This window comes from Eumetopias jubatus, unplaced genomic scaffold (genome assembly GCF_037043125.1).
Source record: "Eumetopias jubatus isolate StellerSeaLion01/CBP00866 unplaced genomic scaffold, mEumJub1_p1.0 scaffold_8, whole genome shotgun sequence".
NCBI classification, from domain to species: domain Eukaryota; kingdom Metazoa; phylum Chordata; class Mammalia; order Carnivora; family Otariidae; genus Eumetopias; species Eumetopias jubatus.
The window spans coordinates 38,655,484-38,676,609 of NW_028274814.1; the positions used below are offsets into that span (position 1 = coordinate 38,655,484).

Consider the following 21,126-nt stretch of genomic DNA (forward strand, 5'->3'; position numbering starts at 1 on the left):
ATGGGCTTTAGCAGAGCCCATAAGTACTTCACCATCTTGCCCACCTCACCTTTTTAGCATTTTCTCCTGCTCATCTTCCCTTTGCCCATGCAAGCACACACAGACCTCCAACTCCCACCTCCCTCAAACGGTGGAACATGGTCACACTCGTGTGTCACTCAGCCAGCGAGGGCTACTCCTCTTCCCTCTGATAGGCCATTAGAAATGTCAGCTCCTTCATGAGACTTTCCAGCGTTCCTAGGCCGTTGGTTTTCTCATCTTTCAAAGCATTTGCACATATGTCTACTAGTAAGTAATCATTTGTTCTGTTGTTGTTTCCAAGAACTGCCTCCCCTCCTGAGTTTTCTTTTTTCTTTCTTTTTAAGATTTTATTTATTTGACAGAGAGAGAGAGAGAGAGAGAGAGAGGGAGAGAGCACAAGCAGGGGGAGCGGCAGGCAGAGGGAGAAGCAGGCTTCCTACTGAGCAGGGAGCCCGATGCGGGGCTCGATCCCAGGACCCTGAGATCATGACCTGAGCCAAAGGCAGTCGCTTAACCCACTGAGCCCCCCAGGCGCCCCCTCCTGAGTTTTCTTACGCAGGTGCTAGGAGGGGGATTGTTTTGTCTTTGCATAACTGGTGCCTTGCACAACACCAGGCACTAGCAGGCCCCAAAAAATGACTGTTAAATACAGAAGTAAAAGAATTCAAGTGTTTACAAATCTATGCGAGAAAGGAAGACAAAAATGTGTAAAGTTTAAATACTTAACAATGGGGTTCAGTGATAGTTGAAGTCAACTTCTACAAGAAATATGAGGGAAAAACAACAAGGGTCAAAACAACTCAGAGGCTGGTATTTTGCAGGAGGGCTTCTCCAAGAGGAAGTATTTGAGTCTCCCGTGGATGAAGAGGATTTGAAATCAGAATACAGAAGACAGAACTGCCTTCTAGGAGGCTGGAATGTGAGAGAGAAAAAGAAAAGCAGGAAGAAGGCTCAGCCTTGTTTGGAGGCTAAAAATAAAGCAATCCAAGAACCATTTTGGAGGCTTCAAGCAAACTAGTCCTCCACAAGGAAATGCCCACCCCTCTGCTGTGCCGAATGCACAGAGCTAGGATGGGAAAAGCATACAGCCACATTCACTTCTAGAGTCCCTGTGCACCCCACAATTCCCGTTGTCGCTCGCCTACCAGCTGTTGGCCTGGGGCAGGGGGTCACACAGAACTGCCCCTGCTCTGCTGAGACACCACTATCTGGGGTCAGCATCCACAGCTGTTGCACAGAACACGGACCCACAGAACATGTCATGTTTCTGCTCTGACTGTAAGTAGGAAGTAACTCTTCCCACCAAAAGGGGCCCGCTTCCCTTCCCTATAGTCACAGAAACACAAATCCCACAGAGATGCACACAAGTACAGCATCAGAGTGCTACGTACAGACAAACAGGCTGGTCAGGAGAAAATTCCATGGGCGGTTGCCTTCCAGACCTCAGAAAAGATGTCTCCACTGGTGGAAAGCCTATGCTCTTTGAGCCAGGAGTAGGAAACGCAAGCTCAAAGTCTGTCCATTCCCCAAACACGAAGCTTTATAAAAGTCCTGGGCTGCATAGGAAGAGCCAGACTTGGCAATAGCTTACAGCAATTCCCTCACTGAATCAGGCGGGACAGGTAAAACTGGGCAGAAACCCAGCTTTCATAACTCTCAGTGAGGGCTCTCAGTACCTTCCCACCACTTTGAAGAAATCCACAGTCTAAATGAAGACTAATGAGCAGCAAAATAGCATATTAGGCAACCGATGTTATAAAGAAGGTGTTGGGCAGATGTGTCTTATTACCTGTTGTTGGTCCTTTTTCTTAATTGGCAGTCATGGGCTGGGCCACATTCACTTAGGCACATTTTTGTTAAACTGGATTTTCTAAGACAACTGAAAGCAGACATCCGAGGAGCCCTGACATGACCACTTCCAGCTGACTTTTCCTGGAACAGTTACTAAAAGACCCAGCTGCAATTCACATCCCACCTCTGTCCGGTCCTGTGAAGTCTGCCTCCTTGGCATTTACAGCAGGCTGAAGAAGGAATGAGGAGAGCTCCCACATTAGCCAAAAGGAGGAAGCTCTCACTCAGCAGGTGGAAGTTTCTCCCAGGGAAATCCTGGAGGTTCGTTGTTCCTGTCAACCACTACAATGTGCCCATAAATTTCATTTGACAGAAAACACGATGTCAAAGGAGTAGAAAGTAACAAAAACCAAAAATGTAAAAGCATCCTGGCTAGAATTCAGCCCATCCTCCATGCATAGCTTTGAAACCACAAGGAAAGAAACCATCTCTATACTCTGCACCCAGACCACTGCAGCTGCAGTGGGGCTTTCCAGGGCAGTGAGATCAGGGCAGAATGGGGAATGGGATCTCCAGGTTACTCCAAAACATACTAACCTTCAGAACTACAGAACACCAGATGCACCATACCACACACACACACAAAAAAAGGTAGTTTATTTGTCAGCTTGATTTCAATGGTGGGCTCAGAACCAGTTAATTTTCCGGGCTCGGGGTAAAATGATATTGCAGGGCTCCCTGTTCCCAATATATTAGGATTGTTTTTAGGATTTATTTATTTATTTTAGAGAGAGAGCACGCAGGCGCATGCACACAAGTGTGGAAGGGGCAGAAGGAGAGGGAAAGAGAGAATCCTAAGCAGGCTCCACGCCTAGCTCAGAGCCCGACGCAGGCTCGATCTCACATTCCCGAGACCATGACCCAAGCTGAAATTAAGAGTCGGAGGCTCAACTGACTGAGCCACCCAGGTGCCCCTCAATATACTAGGAATTTTAAGACGAAGACAGTAGAGCATTAAACCAAGCTCAGAGCCTTTCTAAGGGAGAATGTACAAGTTGCACATCGATGAAGCCAGCCCTGGGTAGACCCTACTTTCCATTACATTCTCTTTTTATACCAGGCAGAGTGGTTTATTTATTAGGTATTCTAGATCAGGGTCCAAGCTGCCTGTATGTAAATCCCAACTCCTCTGTCTATAACCTGGGTGACCCTGAGCCAGTTATTCAAGCTCTCTGAGCCTCAACTTCCTCAGCTATAAGATAGAAATAATAGCATAGGAAATGATACATATAAAGTTCCTGGCATATAAACACCCAATCAGCTATTATCAGCTATTATTATTATTATTATTATTATTACCTAGGAGGAAGCCAGTTGATTGAGAAATGATCTGAATGATAAACAGTGATTAGGGAGGATCTGTGAACTCAGTATCTAGGAATAATTTTACTACTGGGAAAAAAGTAGTCAATGTGTGGATATTTCTGTGTTTACCTTAGGGACTATTCTGAGACTTGTTGTGTGTGGCCCTAAAAGTCAGTTCCTGGCCAGCGAGGAGAAATTATTGGGTTTCACACAAGGCATCTGTGGGTTTCACAGAAGGAAAAACTTTCTAATACACACCTGTTGAGACTGTCTAATGAGTTCTCCATCTTCAAGGGCATTCAAGGAGGCTTAACAACCATCTTGTCAAGACGCAGAGCAAATTTATGTATTAGGCAGATGGCATTCAAGTTCTCTTCCATTCCTGAGATGCTGTAGATTCAGTGTAGTTTCAGTGTTTCTATTCTGTAACTACAATGTCTAATTTTATTCTTCCATGGCCTTCCACCAAATCAGCCCTTCTGTCTTCCCTTCTTTCCCCTTCAACCATTTCGTTCCAGCCAAGTGTACTTATAGACTCGGGAAGCTTAAAGCATCTAGAATTTTTCTTTTCCTTTTCTACTCTATGTCTTAAGGAGTCTACCTTTCCCCATCCCCCAGTGCCTTCTATTTTTATTCCTTCATTCTGAAGTTAACTCCATGTAAATCGACTTCAGGAGACCTACCCGATTAATGAGTTCAGAAGGAAGTTACGAGGAAGTAAAGGTGCAGAGCAGAGATGTGGAGAACAGCAGTGCTAGGCACCCCAACCAGCTCTCCCAACTACAGTGAGTGACTCAGGGCAACTTACTTAATATTCCTGATCCTCGTTAATTTATCTGAAAAATCTGGATAATATTAGTACCCACTCCACAGAGTTATTCTGAAATTTAAATGATGTAATGCATGTAAAGTGCTTAGCATGGTATCTGACATACAGAGAGTCCTCAGTGAAAGTTAGCAAGTATTTTTATTGATGTCCATCAAAGGGCATTTGCTGATGGGATTCTGTTCCTGCCTTTCCTTCAGCTTCCTAGAGAAGTGTGTGTGTGTGTGTGTGTGTGTGTGTGTGTGAGAGAGAGAGAGACAGAGAGAGACAGAGAGAGAGAGAGACAGAGAGAGAGAGACAGAGAGACAGAGAAAGAAGCTCTCAGAAAGAATCATATACCTTTTAATGTTTGTCTTTAACACTATTTTAAAGATTGCCCACCAGGTTCATGCCATGCTGTTGTATAGTAAGAAACATAAGAAGAAATTTAACAAATGCTTCCTCCCTACAGCGAGTTAAAGAACATGAGAAATCAATAGAAACGTAAAACCATCTACCATTGGTAACTTAAGGATACCATTAGGTGGTAAATATTAAATATGTGTAGTTACATAGTTTGTTTTAAATAATATTTAACATAGTATGGGCACAAAACTGAATTGATCTGTGAACAAGTCTAACAGTGCTGTTGTTAACAGTACCTCCTCCCCAAAATAACACGTTACATGAGAGGCCATCTGGATTCTACTTTCCATCCTCAAGCATCTCAACCTCTGCTTTTCCCCTTCCTCCTTCCTTCCTACCAATCCATCCATTCTGCACCATTCTGGGGCTGTTAAAGACTCACACAGTTTAGAGCCCAAGTAATGACTCAGGGAGCCACCCAGTTTGACGTCTACTTTTTTTCCTTCAGCAGCATCCACAGAAATCAGGAATTCTCTCACTGGAGAGTGACAAATTTTACTCCCTCATCAGGCCATGTTTAAAGGAGTGTTGTTATTATTATTATTATTATTATTATTATTATTATTTTTAGTTAGGGACTTGGGACTGCTGCTTTAGCTGGTTTCAGTACATGTGCATGTTTGTGAGAAAGCTGGATTGGGAGAGAAAACCCAACATGATGGTAAGGGAAAAGCTCAATCTTTTGTTTTACCATCATAGTTTTACTCACATGTAAATTCGCGTACTGTGTTTTTTAAATCAGATTTGCTGTGTATTAAATCGAGTTCTGTCTCTGCCAGGTATTGGTCAAACTGAACTGAGTTTTCTTCCCAAATTAGTTGAGTCATGCTTATTAAGACAGAGAGGCCAAATTAGCTCTGTAAAATCAGCTACTGTCTTGTGCAATGCCCAAGCTTGGCTACATCTCAATCGATGGATCAAGTGTTTGCCCACAGCCTTGAATTTCATCTTTCCTCACTCCTTCACTTTTACCCCAGCCATTTCTCAACACTCTACCTTCCCTTTTCCTACTAGTGGTGTGCAGGAGCCAGCTTGTACCAGCTGGTGAGAGAAGATTGTTAAATTTTCAGAAATTTTGTGAACCAATTGTTAAACATAGCCGGTATCAAATTATGTAAACTTACAATTAAATAAGTTATATCAAAAACAAAGGGGAGAGACAGTCAAAACCTCATTACTTCCTAACTACTTTACTACATTTTACCATTATCTTTGTTCTTAGAGTTACTTACGTCTGTTGAATGGTGGAAAACTATAGGCTACTGAGCATCTCTTCCCTACTCTACAGCCGGTGACATTAGTGTTGCTATGTGAAATCAAGTCAGAGTAAGATATCTACAGCAGGGAAATCAGCAAATGCTACGTATCAGTCTTCAGTGTGTTGTTTTGTGCACTGTTTAGACCAGGGGTCTGTAAACTCTGGCCAGGGACTTGATTTTGTATGACTCTTGAGCAAAGAATGATTTTTATATTTTAGAGGGCTGTGAAAAATATTCAGAACGTCACTTTGAGACATTAATATTGTGTTGTGTCAGTCTAGAAGGCAATCAAAGTTCTTTCTGATTTGTTGTGCTATGTCTTCCAGCCAAGATGTGAGCCTCCAGCTGGACTCTTCTTGCTTTCTTCGACCTCCTTCCTGAGAGTGATGAGTCTAGCATTAAGACTTGACTGACAACTGAATTTCATGAAGCATGAGGCAAATGAACCCAATCATCTTGCCACTAGAGTTACATTAGCTCCACAGACCCAACGACAGTAAAAATACGTTTTGATGACAAGAAGCATTAGATAAGGCACACACATACACACACACAAATCCTCACATCACAATGGTAAGTGGATATTTGGCAATTATCCAGGTAATTGGATCAATGTAAGTAGCCGGACCATCCCCCCCCACCTCCAAAAAGTCTGTTTGGGAGCTTAATGATCTACTTTGCCAAAATTAACTGGATAATTACAGAATCTGTGTCCTTTTATTTTTTAAGGGTGAAAATCCATCTCTGTATCATTCTGAAATCCATAAATGTTTGAGAGTTCTTGAAGGAGCTGTCATCATTTAAAGACCAACCTATGAAGTATCAGTGAATTCTTTAGATGTTTACCACGATGGTAATTCTATTTCAAAGCTGAAAACCAGCAGAAGCAAAATATTTCCATTGCTCCGACCCCTTTTCCTTTCCCCTGTGTGCCCAGGGTTTTGATATACCTGGTGTCAGAGTCCCGCCATCCCAGTGTAATTTAGGCCCTTGATGTCATCTCCTTCCCCCAATGGGTTGTCCTGTCTCCAGCCTTACCAATTTTCTACACTGTAGCCAGAATTATCTTTCTGCAAATCAGATGTCACCTCTCTCTTCAATTGCAGCCTGTTGCCAAAAGAATAAACTCCCAAGCCCAAAGTCTGGCACGTCCAGAAGCCTCCTAAGCATGCAGCTCCAGTCTATCTAGAGTTGTATCCTTGATGAGTAGGAATCTCCTAAATCAATGATTCCCAAACTTTAATATACATTAACATCATCTGGGAGTTTTTAAAAATCCTGATGCTCAGGTCACATACCTATCAATTAAATCAGAATGTCTTGAGCTGAAGCTATCATCTGACACCTTAAGTAATGCCAAAATTGTAATAGTATTTTGGTCACCCAGATTGCCTGGATGACCAGAAAACTGTTCTTAGAACTGTTACTTACTTATTTTTATAAATCTATTGTCATAGTAAAGACAGTGTACAGTGATTTGTCTTCGTGTATCTCGTCCATCAAACTTTAAGCTCCTGGAAAGCAGGGTCTGTTTTTAATTTTTTGTCATATTGATGATATTTAGATAGTACTTGGCAGCCTAATAGGAACACAAAAAACGTTTATCAAATCAAAGAACAAATGGATGGACAAATAAATAAATTATACCAAGAGGGAGACATTAAACAGAACGAGGTTTAAGAAGCTTAAAATAAGGAATACTCTTCCTTATTTGAGAAACAAGGCCATTCATGTCATTTTTTAATAAAGTGAATCATTTTAAAGGATGGAGCAGCCCATTTGCCACTGAACTGATCACCACAGGCCTTCATAAATGATCACTGTGGACAGAGCATTGCCTGGTCTAGTCCTGTTCTGTCATTACCCTTTTTATTATGCACTTGATAGGTTTCAGATGCTTTACTCGTATTTAATCCTCAACAACAATCCTACAAAGTCAGATTCATTAGAAACCTCATTTTATAGAGAAGGAAACTGAGGTTGACATGGGATAAAGAATGGCCCACACTAGCTGAGCCACATTCAAACCCAGGAAGCTTGTCCTTGGCACAAGGCTGCCAACCAGGCTGTCCAGTGGCTCTCCAACCCGGCAGCAGTTAGACTCATTTTAAGGAGATTTACCAGAGCCCAACCTGAGAGTTTGATTAACTTGTCTGGATGAGACCTGGCCACTGGTATGTCTTTTCAAAGGCCATCCAGCAATTATAATGTGTAGCCAGGGTTGAGAACATCTGCTCTAGGCTCTCTCTACTCTTAACTGATATAACCTCAGAAAAGCCACGTCCCTAGCTTTCTTCCCTACAAAGAAGTGGCTGAAACTACTTATCTTGGTGATAATTCAAGCTGGAATGCCTAGGAATTATCCCTGCCCCTCATCCATCTTTAACCTCAGGCAGGGCAAAGAGGGTCTCCTGGGATCCCCATACGTGGACTTCTAGCCAGGCTTCTCCTGGATTTTTTAGCCCCTACTGAAGGGAAACTGGGGCTATGACAAGCCAGCACTATAGTTTACTTCATGAAATGCAATGCAGGAGTAAAAGCCGTGTAGCTCCTAAGGAAGAATAAGAAAGAATAAATGTAGTCCAAGGAGTACACCTTGCTAGCCTTACTTGAAGATGGATTGTTTAGGCCTGGGGAGAGAGGCAGGGTATAGGAGAGTCTACTGACTAGTAAACAAGCCCTTTCCTAGCTAACAGCGGGTCCTCTGCCCTGTCTCAGGGTGACAAGTGTGAAGAAGTAGAGAATACAGTCTTTAATCTCGGGAAGGGAAATGCCTAGCAGCAGAATGAGGGAGGGCTGAGCAGGCGAAAACCACTGGTAGTTCGAGTACTTCCTGTTCATACAGATGAATACCTGGCCAGGACTTGGTGGCCCCAAGGAGGAAGGGCTTGCCCTTGGGAGGGTCTTCCTTAGTCTGTTCTGCTCCAAGGCCAGAGGGGAACAATGTGGCTTTAGGATATGTTGTCTGTGGCACTACTCAGACAAGTCTCTACTGCCTCTCAGAGACCAAAAGCTCAAACCACCCGAGAAAATTCATGGTGTCAGAATGATCAGGGCCCAGTGTCCGACTCTTAGGGCCATCCACCCTGGTCTGGGTCTAAAGAGAGGCTGTACAACACCTTCATCTTGTTATTCTTGGCAATTCATTTAAAGAAACCGAAGCCTTTCTGGGGCCCCCATCATGTGCTCCATAGCACCCTCAACTTTTGACATAGCGCCGCCTCCACCTGTCATTACCTGTTCATGTGTCCATCCTCCCAGGTCGACTCTGCACTCCAGAAGGGCAGGCCATGCCTGTCCTGTTCACTGCAGTAATGTCTCAGCTCCCAGCCCTGTGCCTGTTCCATTATAAGAGCTTACTAAATGTTCACTGAGTGAATACATGATTAAATGTAAAGGCTATCTGACAAATGAATACAGCAATCCTTGCTACCTACTTCACAGGGAACTAGTGAGACAGGAACTGCCCCACTTAGTATAAGAGCTCTCCCAGTTTAGACTAATTGTGGCTTATTTGGGTTAAATAAACGTGTTTGTTTTCCTGACATTTTCTTGTTTTCTTATAAATCCCATATAATTCCTAACAAAAGCAACTAAAACCAAACAATGGATTCAGTGTTTACAGTTCTTTGGAAATGTATTAAAACTTAAGGCCCTCTGAGGCAGCGACCCCGGAACGGTGTGAACAAGGCTGGCTGGGGTCATGGCCACTGCTCCTAGGAGTCTGTAACAGCAGTGAAGGTCAAAGCCTTGTAGAAGGCCACTTATTACCAACAGGAAATGTAGAAAACACCCTGCCCTTTAATCTTCAAATTACCTCAAGGGAAACAAAAAGCAATACTATCATCAGGCTTTATCCACAGAGGAAGCAGAGTCTTCTTCGGACACTCCTGATTTTAAAACCTCATATGTTAGGATTACATCAAAATACTTAAAGTGTTTCAAAGAACTCTTTCAGGAATACTCACAACAGCTACAAAACTAAATGTCATTATCCTCTATGACAAATAAGAAAAACTGATCTGGTTTCTACATGATTTCTCCCATAATCATGGAAATAGGTGAAAACCTAGGGATGCTGATCCCCAATCCACAAGGCTAGTACCACTGCCAACCTGCCTCACCTCCAAAGGCAGTCAGTACAGACCCTGAAAGCACTCAAGACTCCTCCAGTACACCAGAGTGTAGATCTGTATTTGCATGTTTTATATAGTCCTCCCTGTCCCCGAGTTCCCAAGGACATCCTAGAAATAAATTAGGGGACTGGCAATGGTGATAATGTTAAAAATTAAGAATCACAATCATTAGCAAACTAAAAAGGGGGAGAAATAATTCTGCACTTTGCATTAGTACATTTGTTTACCAAACGCAAGGTGACTTTATGAATGATAAAGTACTAATTTTCGTTCTGGATGTAAGTGTGACTCTCTTGTCCAGGGCATAACTCTTGCTGTTATCAAAAGCAATAGCCAATGATAAAACATTGATAGAGCCCCATCTTTGTACCAGGCACTTTATATTCTAAGCACTTCTCATGCATTATTTGATTTAGCTCTCACAACAACCTGAAGAGGTACGTGCTATTATTGTCCTTATTTCGTGGGTGAAGAAACTGAGGCCCAGAGCTTAACAGAACCCCCAAGATTACATAGCTAGGAGGAGATGAGACCAAGATTTTAGATCCGGGAGTCTCTGACTCCAAAACTCGTTCTTCATCATTATACTATATTTTCTCCAAAAAAGAAAGACATTATGCCGCTACGACTGAATTAAATTCTCTGTAGTTTAGGGATATTGAAGGAATCCCAAATCCCAGAAAAATCGGTCAGTGAAAGTTACTCAGAAATACTTCTGGTCATTAAGGTATCCCCAAAGCACAGGGCCAAAAATATCAGTGACTTAAATGACACTAGAGTAGAAATACAGGTCAAATCCAATTACAGAGGATCTCAAGGGAACATCCAAGCTCTTATGGTATCCTGGAACTTTAGTATATTGAACAGTGCCTGTTCCAACTACTAGAGGACTCATGGATCCTCCCTTCCTTTCTCCAAATTCTCGTATTTGTCTCTACATCACAATTTAACCCTTGATTATATATTATGTTTTATTGTTCACCATTTTTTCATGTATGCTTAGCTTTGTCTCCTCAACTAGATTTTAAGATCCTTAAGAATAAAACTGGGTTTCATACCTTGTTGCCCTTTCTAATTTATTATGTGCTGACAATGTGCACAAACTGGGTGCCTACTGATATAAGTTACTTACTGATTTGTTTAACAAATATACCAACGTTCAGCAAACTTCCTGAAAAGGAACTGAGAGTAAATATTTTAGGCTTCACAGGTCATCTGGTTTCCATTGCAGCCACTCAACTGTGCTGCTTTAGGGTGCGAGCAGCCCTCTGGGTGTCTATCAATACATTGAGCCTGACTGTACCCCAATAAAACTTTATTTATGAAACAGGCAGAGGGCCAGATTTGGCCTGTGGGCTACAGTTTGTCAACTCAATACAGGGTATATAAGATAGGCTTGAGGGTCCAGGCTGGGAGATGTTTTGAAATCTCAGCATTCTATCAGCAGCTTCTATGCCTCCCCTCTGGCCTCTAGACCATTTTAGAGTCTTAGCTCCTGACCAAGCCAAGTGTCTTTCCAAAGCCTCTTACCTTGGACTTCAGTTTAGTTCAGCACAATATTTTGTTGTTCATTTTCCTTTGGGGCTTCACACATCAGTTTAAAAAGAGAAAAATCAATCACAAAGTGAAGAGCTGACATGGTAGCTTGCATCGATAATAAGTAACCAGAAAATTCTTCAACTGTATTCCATCTGGGAGTCCCTGACACTTTTTTTCTGACCGCTTCCTATAGACTGCCATGTAAATCATCAAGGTAACTTGAAATATGCATTTCACCTGGATTAAAAATCTGCAGGGAGAGCTGATCACCCCTGGCAGTAGGCCACCTAAAAGGTAGTAAGGATAAACATCCCTTCCTCCCAACAGTGACTGCTTCCCTCTGAGAAGGAAAGAGCACAATGAAGGAAGACACCCTTTCTCTTTCTTGATTAAAACATTCAGCCCTTAGTTTTGACATAATGCTAACAAGTCCTTAATGGGCTGCTATTTTGACCTAATTTCAACGCACATCAAACAGATTGGTCATTATTATTTCTGGGCTCATCTACGTGTTTGTAAAGAGAGCTGCATTTGAGATGAATGGAGGTGGTTCAATAGACAGCCATGCAATCTGGAATGGGGAAGCATCCTTCTAATTCAATCGCTTCATCCACAGAGAAGTGAAGTGGCCTGCCTAGAACAGTGGACTCTACCCAAATCAAATAATCCTGAGGTCATCCCTCTATGGTGTTGGTGCTACCACAGTGAACCAGCTAGCACCACACACACCTAGGTAATGTGAGAGCCAACTCAGTTTGCTGTCCTAATGTGCAATACCCCCACACCCCCACTCTGCCCCAGGACAAAACTCCTTTCTGTGAAATCGGCCACATTCGATAACAGCTTCCTGAATCACATGATGCAGAGCTGCCTGTGTTTGCAGAGCCAGGGCAGATGATCTATGCAACGTCCATGGTACCTTCCATGGCGCACTTGTAAACAGGGAGATTTGTCTTCTGCCGTCCCAATGCGCCCTTTCCACACCTTGCTCTCCCTCCCTCTTAGCACTCAGGTGCTGAGACTCAGACTTTAGTTATCACAGTGGTCATTGTATTTTAAGCCTATAATCTCTTCATGTGGAATTAAAGGCACTTTTAGTATGTTCCAGGCATTGAGAAGCAACTGGAAAGACATGTTTCGTGTAGAGGTCCTCTACAACCACTAAGCCTGACCCCTGACAATGAGGTAAAGTGAATAGGTTTAGTGGGACTGGCAGAGAGAGGCAAAGTGAGATTAGAAAAGAACATATATATGCGGTCTCCCCAGTCCAAAGAGCTCCAATGACCCCAGGTCCACTCCAGGCCAGTTTAGCCAAGGCTTAATCTGGGCAGCAGCTGGGCCCAGGTTGGAGAAATTCAGGCTTGAGCAAAGGCTCACCCAACAGGCCCCTTTCTTCCCCACATCTGCCCCTTCTCATTCTGTTCCAAGGCTCTCTGATGGCTGTTTCACATCTTAACTGCTTTGCAATCTCATGGAACACAGAACTCTGTCTCCTACATTATTTCTTCCTCTGTGAAGTTTCTGATAAGTATGTTTTAGCTCACATTTTCCATCTTATAAAAATCCTGGGAATGAACTGCCTTGGGAATTAATGAGCTCCTCATCACGCAGAACTTTGTTGAGGTGAACTGAGCATTGGCTAGGTAATTGGACAAGAAGGATCTTTCCAGGCTTCTCTTAGAAATAATAGTACAGGGGCGCCTGGGTGGCTCAGTCAGTTGAGCATCCAACTCTTGGTTTCAGCTCAGGTCATCATCTCGGGGTCCTGGGATAGAATCCCGAGTTGGGCTCCGCACTCAGTGGGGAGTCTGCTTGTCTCCCTCTCTCTCTCCCTGCCCCCCCGCCCCCATGTGCCCCCCCAAGCACACTCTCTCTCTCTAAAATAAATAAATAAATATTTTTTAAAAAAGAAATAATAACAATGATGAAAATGCTAATGATGATGTAGTTATAATAATAATAATAATAGGTTTTTTCATTTGCAAAACATTTGATAGTTTGCAAATCTTTTTCAAGTTCGCTCTCTAACTTGATCTCATTTATCCTACAAAATTGGTAAGACAGATATTAGTTAGGATCCCCAAGTTAAAGGTGAGGTCACTTGTTGAAGGTCACATAGATAAAAAGAGGTTAAAGTAGTTTCCCTTTCCAAAGGGTGCCTCTTCCACTGTATACTGCTGCCTACAAAAGAAATGAACCATGCACTGAAAACAACTGATAACAAGCTTCAAACCATTTTCCGCCACTAGGAGAAAAAGGGCTTTCATTAATTCTTAACTTCTATCATCTTTTAGTACAAAATTCCTAGCAAAAAGGATGATTCATACAGGTAGCACAAGCAAACCATCAGAGGTTGTTTAAGTCATTTTAGAATCACAAACTCTTAGGGTGCATCCTGGAAGCTCCTCTTTCCCCTCCATTTCAACACATTCTACTCTAGGACAAGCGCAAATCTTAGAGGTCATTTACACAACAAACAAAAGAGTACTAGTAAAGCAGACTGTGTATTTATGTTTCAGATTGTTATGCTATAAGAAGTCAGTTTATATTTGTATACAAGCATTCATACCTAGCTACAAAACCAAACATTTTTCCCAATTATATCCCTGTTTTCAAACAACTGAAGCATACCATGTTCCCACAATTACCTTGATGGATTAGGTGGTGAATTTTATCTTAGTCATTGCAATGGTATAAAAATCATAGACCTGGACATTATTTTTTTTTTATCATACTACAAACTTGTTTTAAATTCTGGTATACAACTTTAAATACCAAGTATTAGCACATGTTTTATCTCATAATGACAACTATAAAATCATCATGAAACCCCAAAGTCATGAATAGCTATTCAAGGTATCATAATGAGACTTCCAGAAACACAGTGGAAGTATGCCAGCAGTGTGGAAGCCAATGGAAGTTAATGTTATGTGGATTAAATAAGAATTAGCCTATCATAAATGGTCTTTTACTAACATAGAGCCTGCAACTTAGTATGTTTGGATAAGTAATAAGGACGTGATTTTACACAGGTTATTCAAGTAGAAAGTAAGCAGAAGTCTGTCTTCATCCTAGAAGGATGGAGCTTTAAGAATTTGGGGAAAAATAATTTTTTAAAAAGATAACAAAGCTCTGTGGGCCAGGAGATGAACAATACGGCAACGCTGAAATCACTGCGACGTTTTGTATCTTTTTTTCCGTGTGGTTTATAATCCTCAAGGTTTTCCCCTTTTTTTTTCCTTACAATATAGAAAGTTAAAAAAAAAAACTTTCCATTTTTTCCTATCTTCCTTAGAATGTAAATTCTGAAAGATCAGGACTTGCTATTGTATGCTCTTTTATCCCAACTTGGATTTCAGGATTCTACTTCATGAGCTCTTAAAAAAAAAAAAAAAAGACATTAAACGAGTAAATTCAACTAACTCATGGTGTAGTTCAACAGAATAAGCATTTACTAAATCTCTATTCACAAGGCGTTGGACTAACTACTAGGGAGCCAACTAGGGTGTATCTATGTTTCCTGAAATATTGGGAAAGGTAGACTTTGCCCATAGGACCCAAGACTCAAAGGTAAATGCCTTTACAAAAGAAATGATAAACGTTTGCTAAAAGACTTTAACAAAAATGTACATCCAGTTATGCATGTTTTAGACTGACAACATTCCCATTCTCCAAAGGCTTAAAAACCAAATCCCTCATCACGGACTTTCTAAATGCCCACTGATCTCAATCAGAAAAGACTAAGTACTGAAAAGCTGTCCAACTCCTGGTAGTGGATACATGTTTTCTAAACTTCTATTTCTCACTTGAAAACTCAAAAATTATCATTGGCAACAATCATTGTCCTTGTTTTCCTGGAAGTGACAGATGCACATTATGTATTTTCGAAAAAATGTGTATCGAATACCTGTCTGAATAACCACAGTTTGTCCATCTTTTCTTTCAAATAAAAAGTGTCCCGTGAAAATAAAAATAAAAATACTAGTTCAGCTTGCAACTCAAGCACAGAAGTGTTTTCCTAGAGACAAATAATATGGTACTCAGGTATTCAGCACATGTGCTTATTTTTCTTTTTTCTTGTATTTTTCTTATTTTTTTCACACAGAATTTAAAAAAGTGTGGGGCGCCTGTGTGACTCAGTTGGTTGAGCCACCGACTCTCTTGGTTTCGGCTGAGGTCCTGATCTCAGGGTGGGGAGACCCAGACAGGTCCGGCTCTGGGCTCAGCTCGGAGTCATGCTTCAGACTCTCTCCCTCTGCCCCTCCTCCACTCACATGGGCACTCGCTCTCTCGCTCCCAAAAAATAAGTCTTTAAAAAGTGAACCAAAGAGTTGAACTCTAATTAATAATTTTTACTGCTTTATGGAGAACACTCTCAAGTGACGCTGGCTTTAACCGCGGTACCCCGCTTTGAATCACTCTAAGACGCCTGAACCTTTACTCGCCATTGTTTGCAAACGTCAACACAGTGAAAGAGGCAAATAAATCCTAGCATTGTCATGAAAATGGTTTTGACACGGCAGACCCCTGAAAGGGTCTCAGGAATTCTCAGGGGGTTCGAGAATCACACTTTGAGAACCACGGGGTATTTGTACATACAGAAATCACGGTTCCCTTTTTCTTCAGTTATTAATTCTTGAGGTTTATTTATTGTTATAGGTTTGATCACTGAGCGTCAAAGAAAAGACATGCCAAGGCGTCGAACACATTCAAGAGATACACCCCGGCCCGCGTGCAGCTCCAAGGCTCGCGTAAGAAGAAAACAGCGCTAGGGTCGGGGGACCCGGATTCAGACCTCCAGCCAGGGCTTGCGGTTGCCCCCGGCAACGATCGTCGGGGGAGGGAGCGCGGCCATCGATTAGTAATGTCTGGCGTCCGTCACCGGACGTGGGGGCGGGGGCATGGCTGGAGAAGGAAGGCCTCCCCGGACTTGCGGTCGTCGCGTGTTTTCGGTTGTGAGGCGGCTCGTTTGTTCTGCGATCTATTGAGAGTGGCTTCCGACAGCCCTGGGTTGATGTCGGGGAGGGAGGGAAGATGGCGGCCGTGGCGGCGGGCGGCCTGGTGGGGAAGGGGCGCGACATCAGCCTGGCGGCCTTGCAGCGCCACGACCCCTATATCAACCGCATCGTGGACGTGGCCAGCCAGGTGGCTCTGTACACTTTCGGCCATCGGGCCAACGAGTGGGTGCGTGCGGACGCGACGGGGCCGTGCAGGCAGGGGGAGGGTGGGGACAGGGTCGTCAGACTCGGGGCTCCAGAACCCAGTGAGGGGGAGGAGACGCTGACGCCCTGGAGGTGGATGGAGGTGGATGGTGGTGGATCGCGGCCTGAGGCCGAAGTTGTGGCAACAGGACCCCTGGGCCGGGGATTTGGGGGAAGAGGGAGGCCGCCCTGAGAAGCCACCTGAAGTTGGGGAAAGGACTTAAGTATCTACGATACCCCACGTGGGGAGACTGGACCGATCAGGGACGGGACCCGGAGAGCTGAAGGAAGGAGGGGGGCCTGATGATTTGAGGCCGGAAGACTGATGTACTCCGAGAAAGTAAAGCGGGATTCTGTCACAGTGAAACGTGGCTGTAGGGGAGGAGGGGTAGGGAGGAATGAAAAAGCCGAGTTCTGGTTCAGGAACATCAGTCTTAGATGGGACGAAGAGAAGTCAAACCTTGATAGAAGGGGAGAAATTGAACTTGTGAACTCAGGAAATACACCAAGGAAAGAGCAAACATTGGGAAATAGAGGACAAAATGGGGGCTGGGTCTAACACTTCGAAGGGGGCTGACGCTCTTGGAAAGATCATTACACCACAGCCTACCAAGACCAAAATGAGTTTGAAATTTGAGTCCATTTGGGAGCCGAATTATTTAGTTCACTTCTCAAAGCAGAAACCCAATAAATAGCAATGGGATGAAATTTAATTTTCCTCACAATTACAATGGGGTAGGAGCACAAGACACTTGAGTCCTTTGCAGGAATTACTGCCTGTGATTCTGTAACCCACCCACTTGAATAGAGAGAGATGTAATTTTTCTTTTCCTCGTAATGATTTTTGTCTCAAATAATCATCCATCCATTATATAACCATCCATCATTTTAAAATAAGTTAGAAAACAGTATAAAGAACGGGGCGTGGACGAATGGATTTCAGGTGATTTTTTTTTTTAATGTCTTCTCCAAGACACCAAAATTCAATCAAGGAAAACACGCATATTGAACAAATTCATATATTTTTTAACATTTGCATTCATTTACATAGCCTGTTTCTAGTGTGGCTCTTGAGCAGTCTGTAATAAAAAATTCACCTGAAAATCATTAACAAAAATAAAAAGATTAAAAAGGAGGTCCTAAAATGGGAGAGAAGAGAATAGTTTTGCCCTAAGTTCTTAGGTGAGGAAATTTGCTGCAATAGAGCAAGGAATTTCAGTCTGTACTCCTAGTTGTCAAGCAGAGAAGGAAAAGGAGATATCTTCAATATTCACCATTCTGTAACAGAAAGTATACCACTTGGTCAGCAGAGAGGTTATTTCCTCCTAATTTCCAGGGGAATTTGTCACTTGGGTCTTTATATAAAGGACATTGAGCAATGTGCTGGATGATTTCATCAATGGCAATTTAGGAAAAATACAAAGATATTCTACATATTGTATTGCTATTATACTGCTCTACAAAAAAAATGCCAAAGGCATAATGTGTTAATTCTGTCAAGGTAATCTTGTAGGAGATAAAGGATCAGGGATGTACAGTAACGTGAGCCTACTTGACAGTGGGATTAGAGTCTGGAGAATCTTGAGAAATTGTTAACATGTAGAGGAAAATTCCTGTTGGAAAACAGTTGTCTCCTATAAGCTTTTGACAGGATCTCTGTGATAGATACCTGTTCAAATAGTTAGAGGTTTATTAGATAGCCAGTGAAGTCCTTCTAAAGCCTCATCAAAAGGCATAAGTGTCACAATGCATTATTTACAGGAGTTATGTTTTCCTGCTTCCTGGACTTGTTGCCTTCAGACAGGGCATAATTCATTCAGTAAAAGGTCATTCTTTCAAAGTACTAATCTTCAAGGCTGTGGTAGCCAGAAAAAAGAGACCTAGTTCAGATGCAGAGCAGTTGCTGAGGGTAAACAGTTTGTCACCACCATCTCCATATGCCATCACTCAGGGCCTTTGGATGGGAACCTTTTGAACATAAACCTACTGAATTATAAAGAACATTCTTGAGATTGGAGATGAAAGTATATGCAAGAAAGCAGATGGGAGGTAAAGGAGGGCAATTCTTACTACACTGAAGTAGATGAAGCATGACTTCAGGCATTCAGTGCAGGAGATACTAGGAATGAAGGGTAGACAGAAAATGAGGTGCTTGAAGGAAGAATTAAGCTTATGTCATGACCGGAATAGGAATTTAAGATCTAGAACTACTTCCCATTCATTATCTGGAAAGACTACTCCCCCAAAGTACCTACATGTCATTTGAATATATTTTCACCTCTCAGTCCTTAGAGTAGTGGTTCGTAGCTAGTTTTGATTTTGTCTCTAGAGAACTTTTGGCAGTATGACCAAAATTTTTGGTTGTCACACTAACAGGGAACATAACACTGGCATCCAAAGGATAGAGGCCAGGGATGCTGCAAAATATCCTACACACAGGGTAAGCCCCCATGACAAAGATTTATCTGGCCCCAAATGTCAAAAGTACTGAGCTTGAGAAACTGCCTTAGTGTGACTATTGTCCTGTTTCTAGCTAGTGTTTTCTAAGTTTCCTGTGTATCAAAATTACTTGGAGTTTTAAAAAGTATAACCTGCCAGATCAGTATCTCTGGATGTGAAGTCCAGGCATTGCTATTTGTTAAAGGTTTCATAGGTGACTTAGATGCTATGTGCATGATTGAGAGAGAAAGGTTTATGGGGATAAATGGAGACCTACTTTTTCATTGTATTAACATAGATAATTAGTAATACAGAGCTTGCTTTGGGTTGTTTCAAAAGTGTCAAATACTGTGCCAAGTCCCAGTAATTTGCCAACTAGCACTATTTTATATTCCATCATCTTATTTTAAATTTTGAACTGCTTAATTTTTTAAGACATGTTAGATTTTATACTAGAGTGTAATAGTAAATCATTAAATTGTACTTTTAAAATTTTAGCTAAAATTCCCCAGAACTATAAACTAATAATTTAACATAGAAGTCCTCCTTGCCTGGAGGACCTAAGGAGGATCTAATAAAATCTTGTTCTAACTATACTCCAGAACCCCAACCCTGAGCTTTGCCTGGAAAGAAAAAAAAATCTGGTTACCCTTGGATCTGCCCGCACCAGGAAAATGCATGAATGTGAGAGCTGTTTCAGCCTTGGTAGATCAGAATTTACATTTCCAAAGCCCCTTTTATCCATGTGTAATATACCACTTAAAATGTTTTTGTTTTTCTAATCAAAAGATCACAGTGATATAGGCTAGTTATCTCTTTTCAGTGTAGAAACTGAGACATAGAATAATAAACTAGTTAGCCCAGTATGACCTGGCAAGAACCCCACTTCAGGTATTTGTAATCAAAAGAAATTCCCTATACACTCTAGTGCTGATGACAATGCTCCTGGTGGGCAAAGTACGGAGTGGGTTTTGTTTGGCGCAGACTTCCCTAGTTATGGGTCTGGATCCCAAGGAAAACTCTCCAAAGCTGTTGCTTGATGTTCATTCTACGGGGAGACCAGGTCTGTGGTATTGGGCTGTGGGAGTCTGGCCCCTGGCTAGTCAGGAGAATTTCAGACTTTTTAAAGACCTGTTCCAATTGAAGATGGCCACAAATTCTTTAATACTCTTTTCAATCAAGAGGTGGGGGTCCATTACCTTGAGGGCACTATGCTAAGTGAAATAAGTCAGAGAAAGTTACCGATACTGTTTGATCTCATTAATATGTGGAATCAAAAAAAAAAAAATGGCTTGTTACAAGTTGGAGGAACATTTCAGGAGAAACATGCCTTTTACATTTCTGATTCTGGGTTTTTCAAAACTAAAATTGGGCATTAAGGTGTTTTTTTTTTAAGAAAAGGTAACTTCCATTGCTACTTCATGGAGGAAGAAGGGAAACAGTCAAAAGCTATTAGCTATATGGGTACTGATCCATAGAAGCATCCTGGTTTGGATCACTAAGATGAAACAGTCTAAGGTCAAATACTGGAAGACAGGAAAGTGTTTTGGCCTTGTAGCAAGTGGTCCTCACAATGCACGTAGACTTCTCCAGTTCCTTAACCTGTATATCTGTTTCAGCTTCTTATCAATGTAATAAATAATACTAAATATTTCATTTTTACACATTTTTTTCTTGAAGGCTCTCTGGACTGTAAATACTTGCCAACTGTACCAGTTGAACTTTAGGAATGCCCACAAATTTTCAGACTTGTTTGGGTAGTATTTATTGTTCTATAGCGGCCATTTTCTCAATGATTAATATTGTGGAAGTTTTTAGGTAATTCTTAGCACTTAAAGTGCACCCAGGATATAGATTTCTCAACAGATAAGAATTAACCATGTTTGTTTACACAAGGAAAGACAAGTAATAATGTTTCTGTATCTTTTTTTTTTGACTCTTTTTCAAAGCACAGTGGAAAAGGGCCACATTTGAGAAGTAAGGATATTTTTCATAGGACACTGAAGTGATTTATACGAACTTTATAATAAATCCATTTTAAGGATGAACTCTAACTTTCTTCCCAGTGTTTATGTATTAGAGAAAAGACTGACTAAAATTGTTTTTAACTGTTATAAATTCTTTATTTCTAATTGCATATTCTA

The 21,126-nt window shown here is 41.8% G+C and overlaps 2 protein-coding genes across 4 annotated transcripts in view; one reads left to right on the top strand and one right to left on the bottom strand.

Annotated features, from left to right (window-relative positions):
* CACNA1C (calcium voltage-gated channel subunit alpha1 C) overlaps positions 1 to 21,126 on the bottom strand; it is a 720,546-nt gene that overhangs the window by 672,855 nt on the left and 26,565 nt on the right. The gene's annotated exons all lie outside the window — the stretch shown is intronic.
* Positions 16,341 to 21,126, top strand: part of DCP1B (decapping mRNA 1B) — a 55,660-nt gene continuing 50,874 nt past the window's right edge. Inside the window, exon 1 of one of the 2 annotated variants that reach the window (XM_028121167.2) lies at positions 16,341 to 16,526. In XM_028121167.2, coding sequence (XP_027976968.2) covers positions 16,377 to 16,526 — 150 coding nt within the window. In that variant the 5' untranslated portion in view covers positions 16,341 to 16,376. The remainder of the gene's footprint in view (positions 16,527 to 21,126) is intronic. The other variant, XM_028121168.2, reaches the window with a different exon arrangement.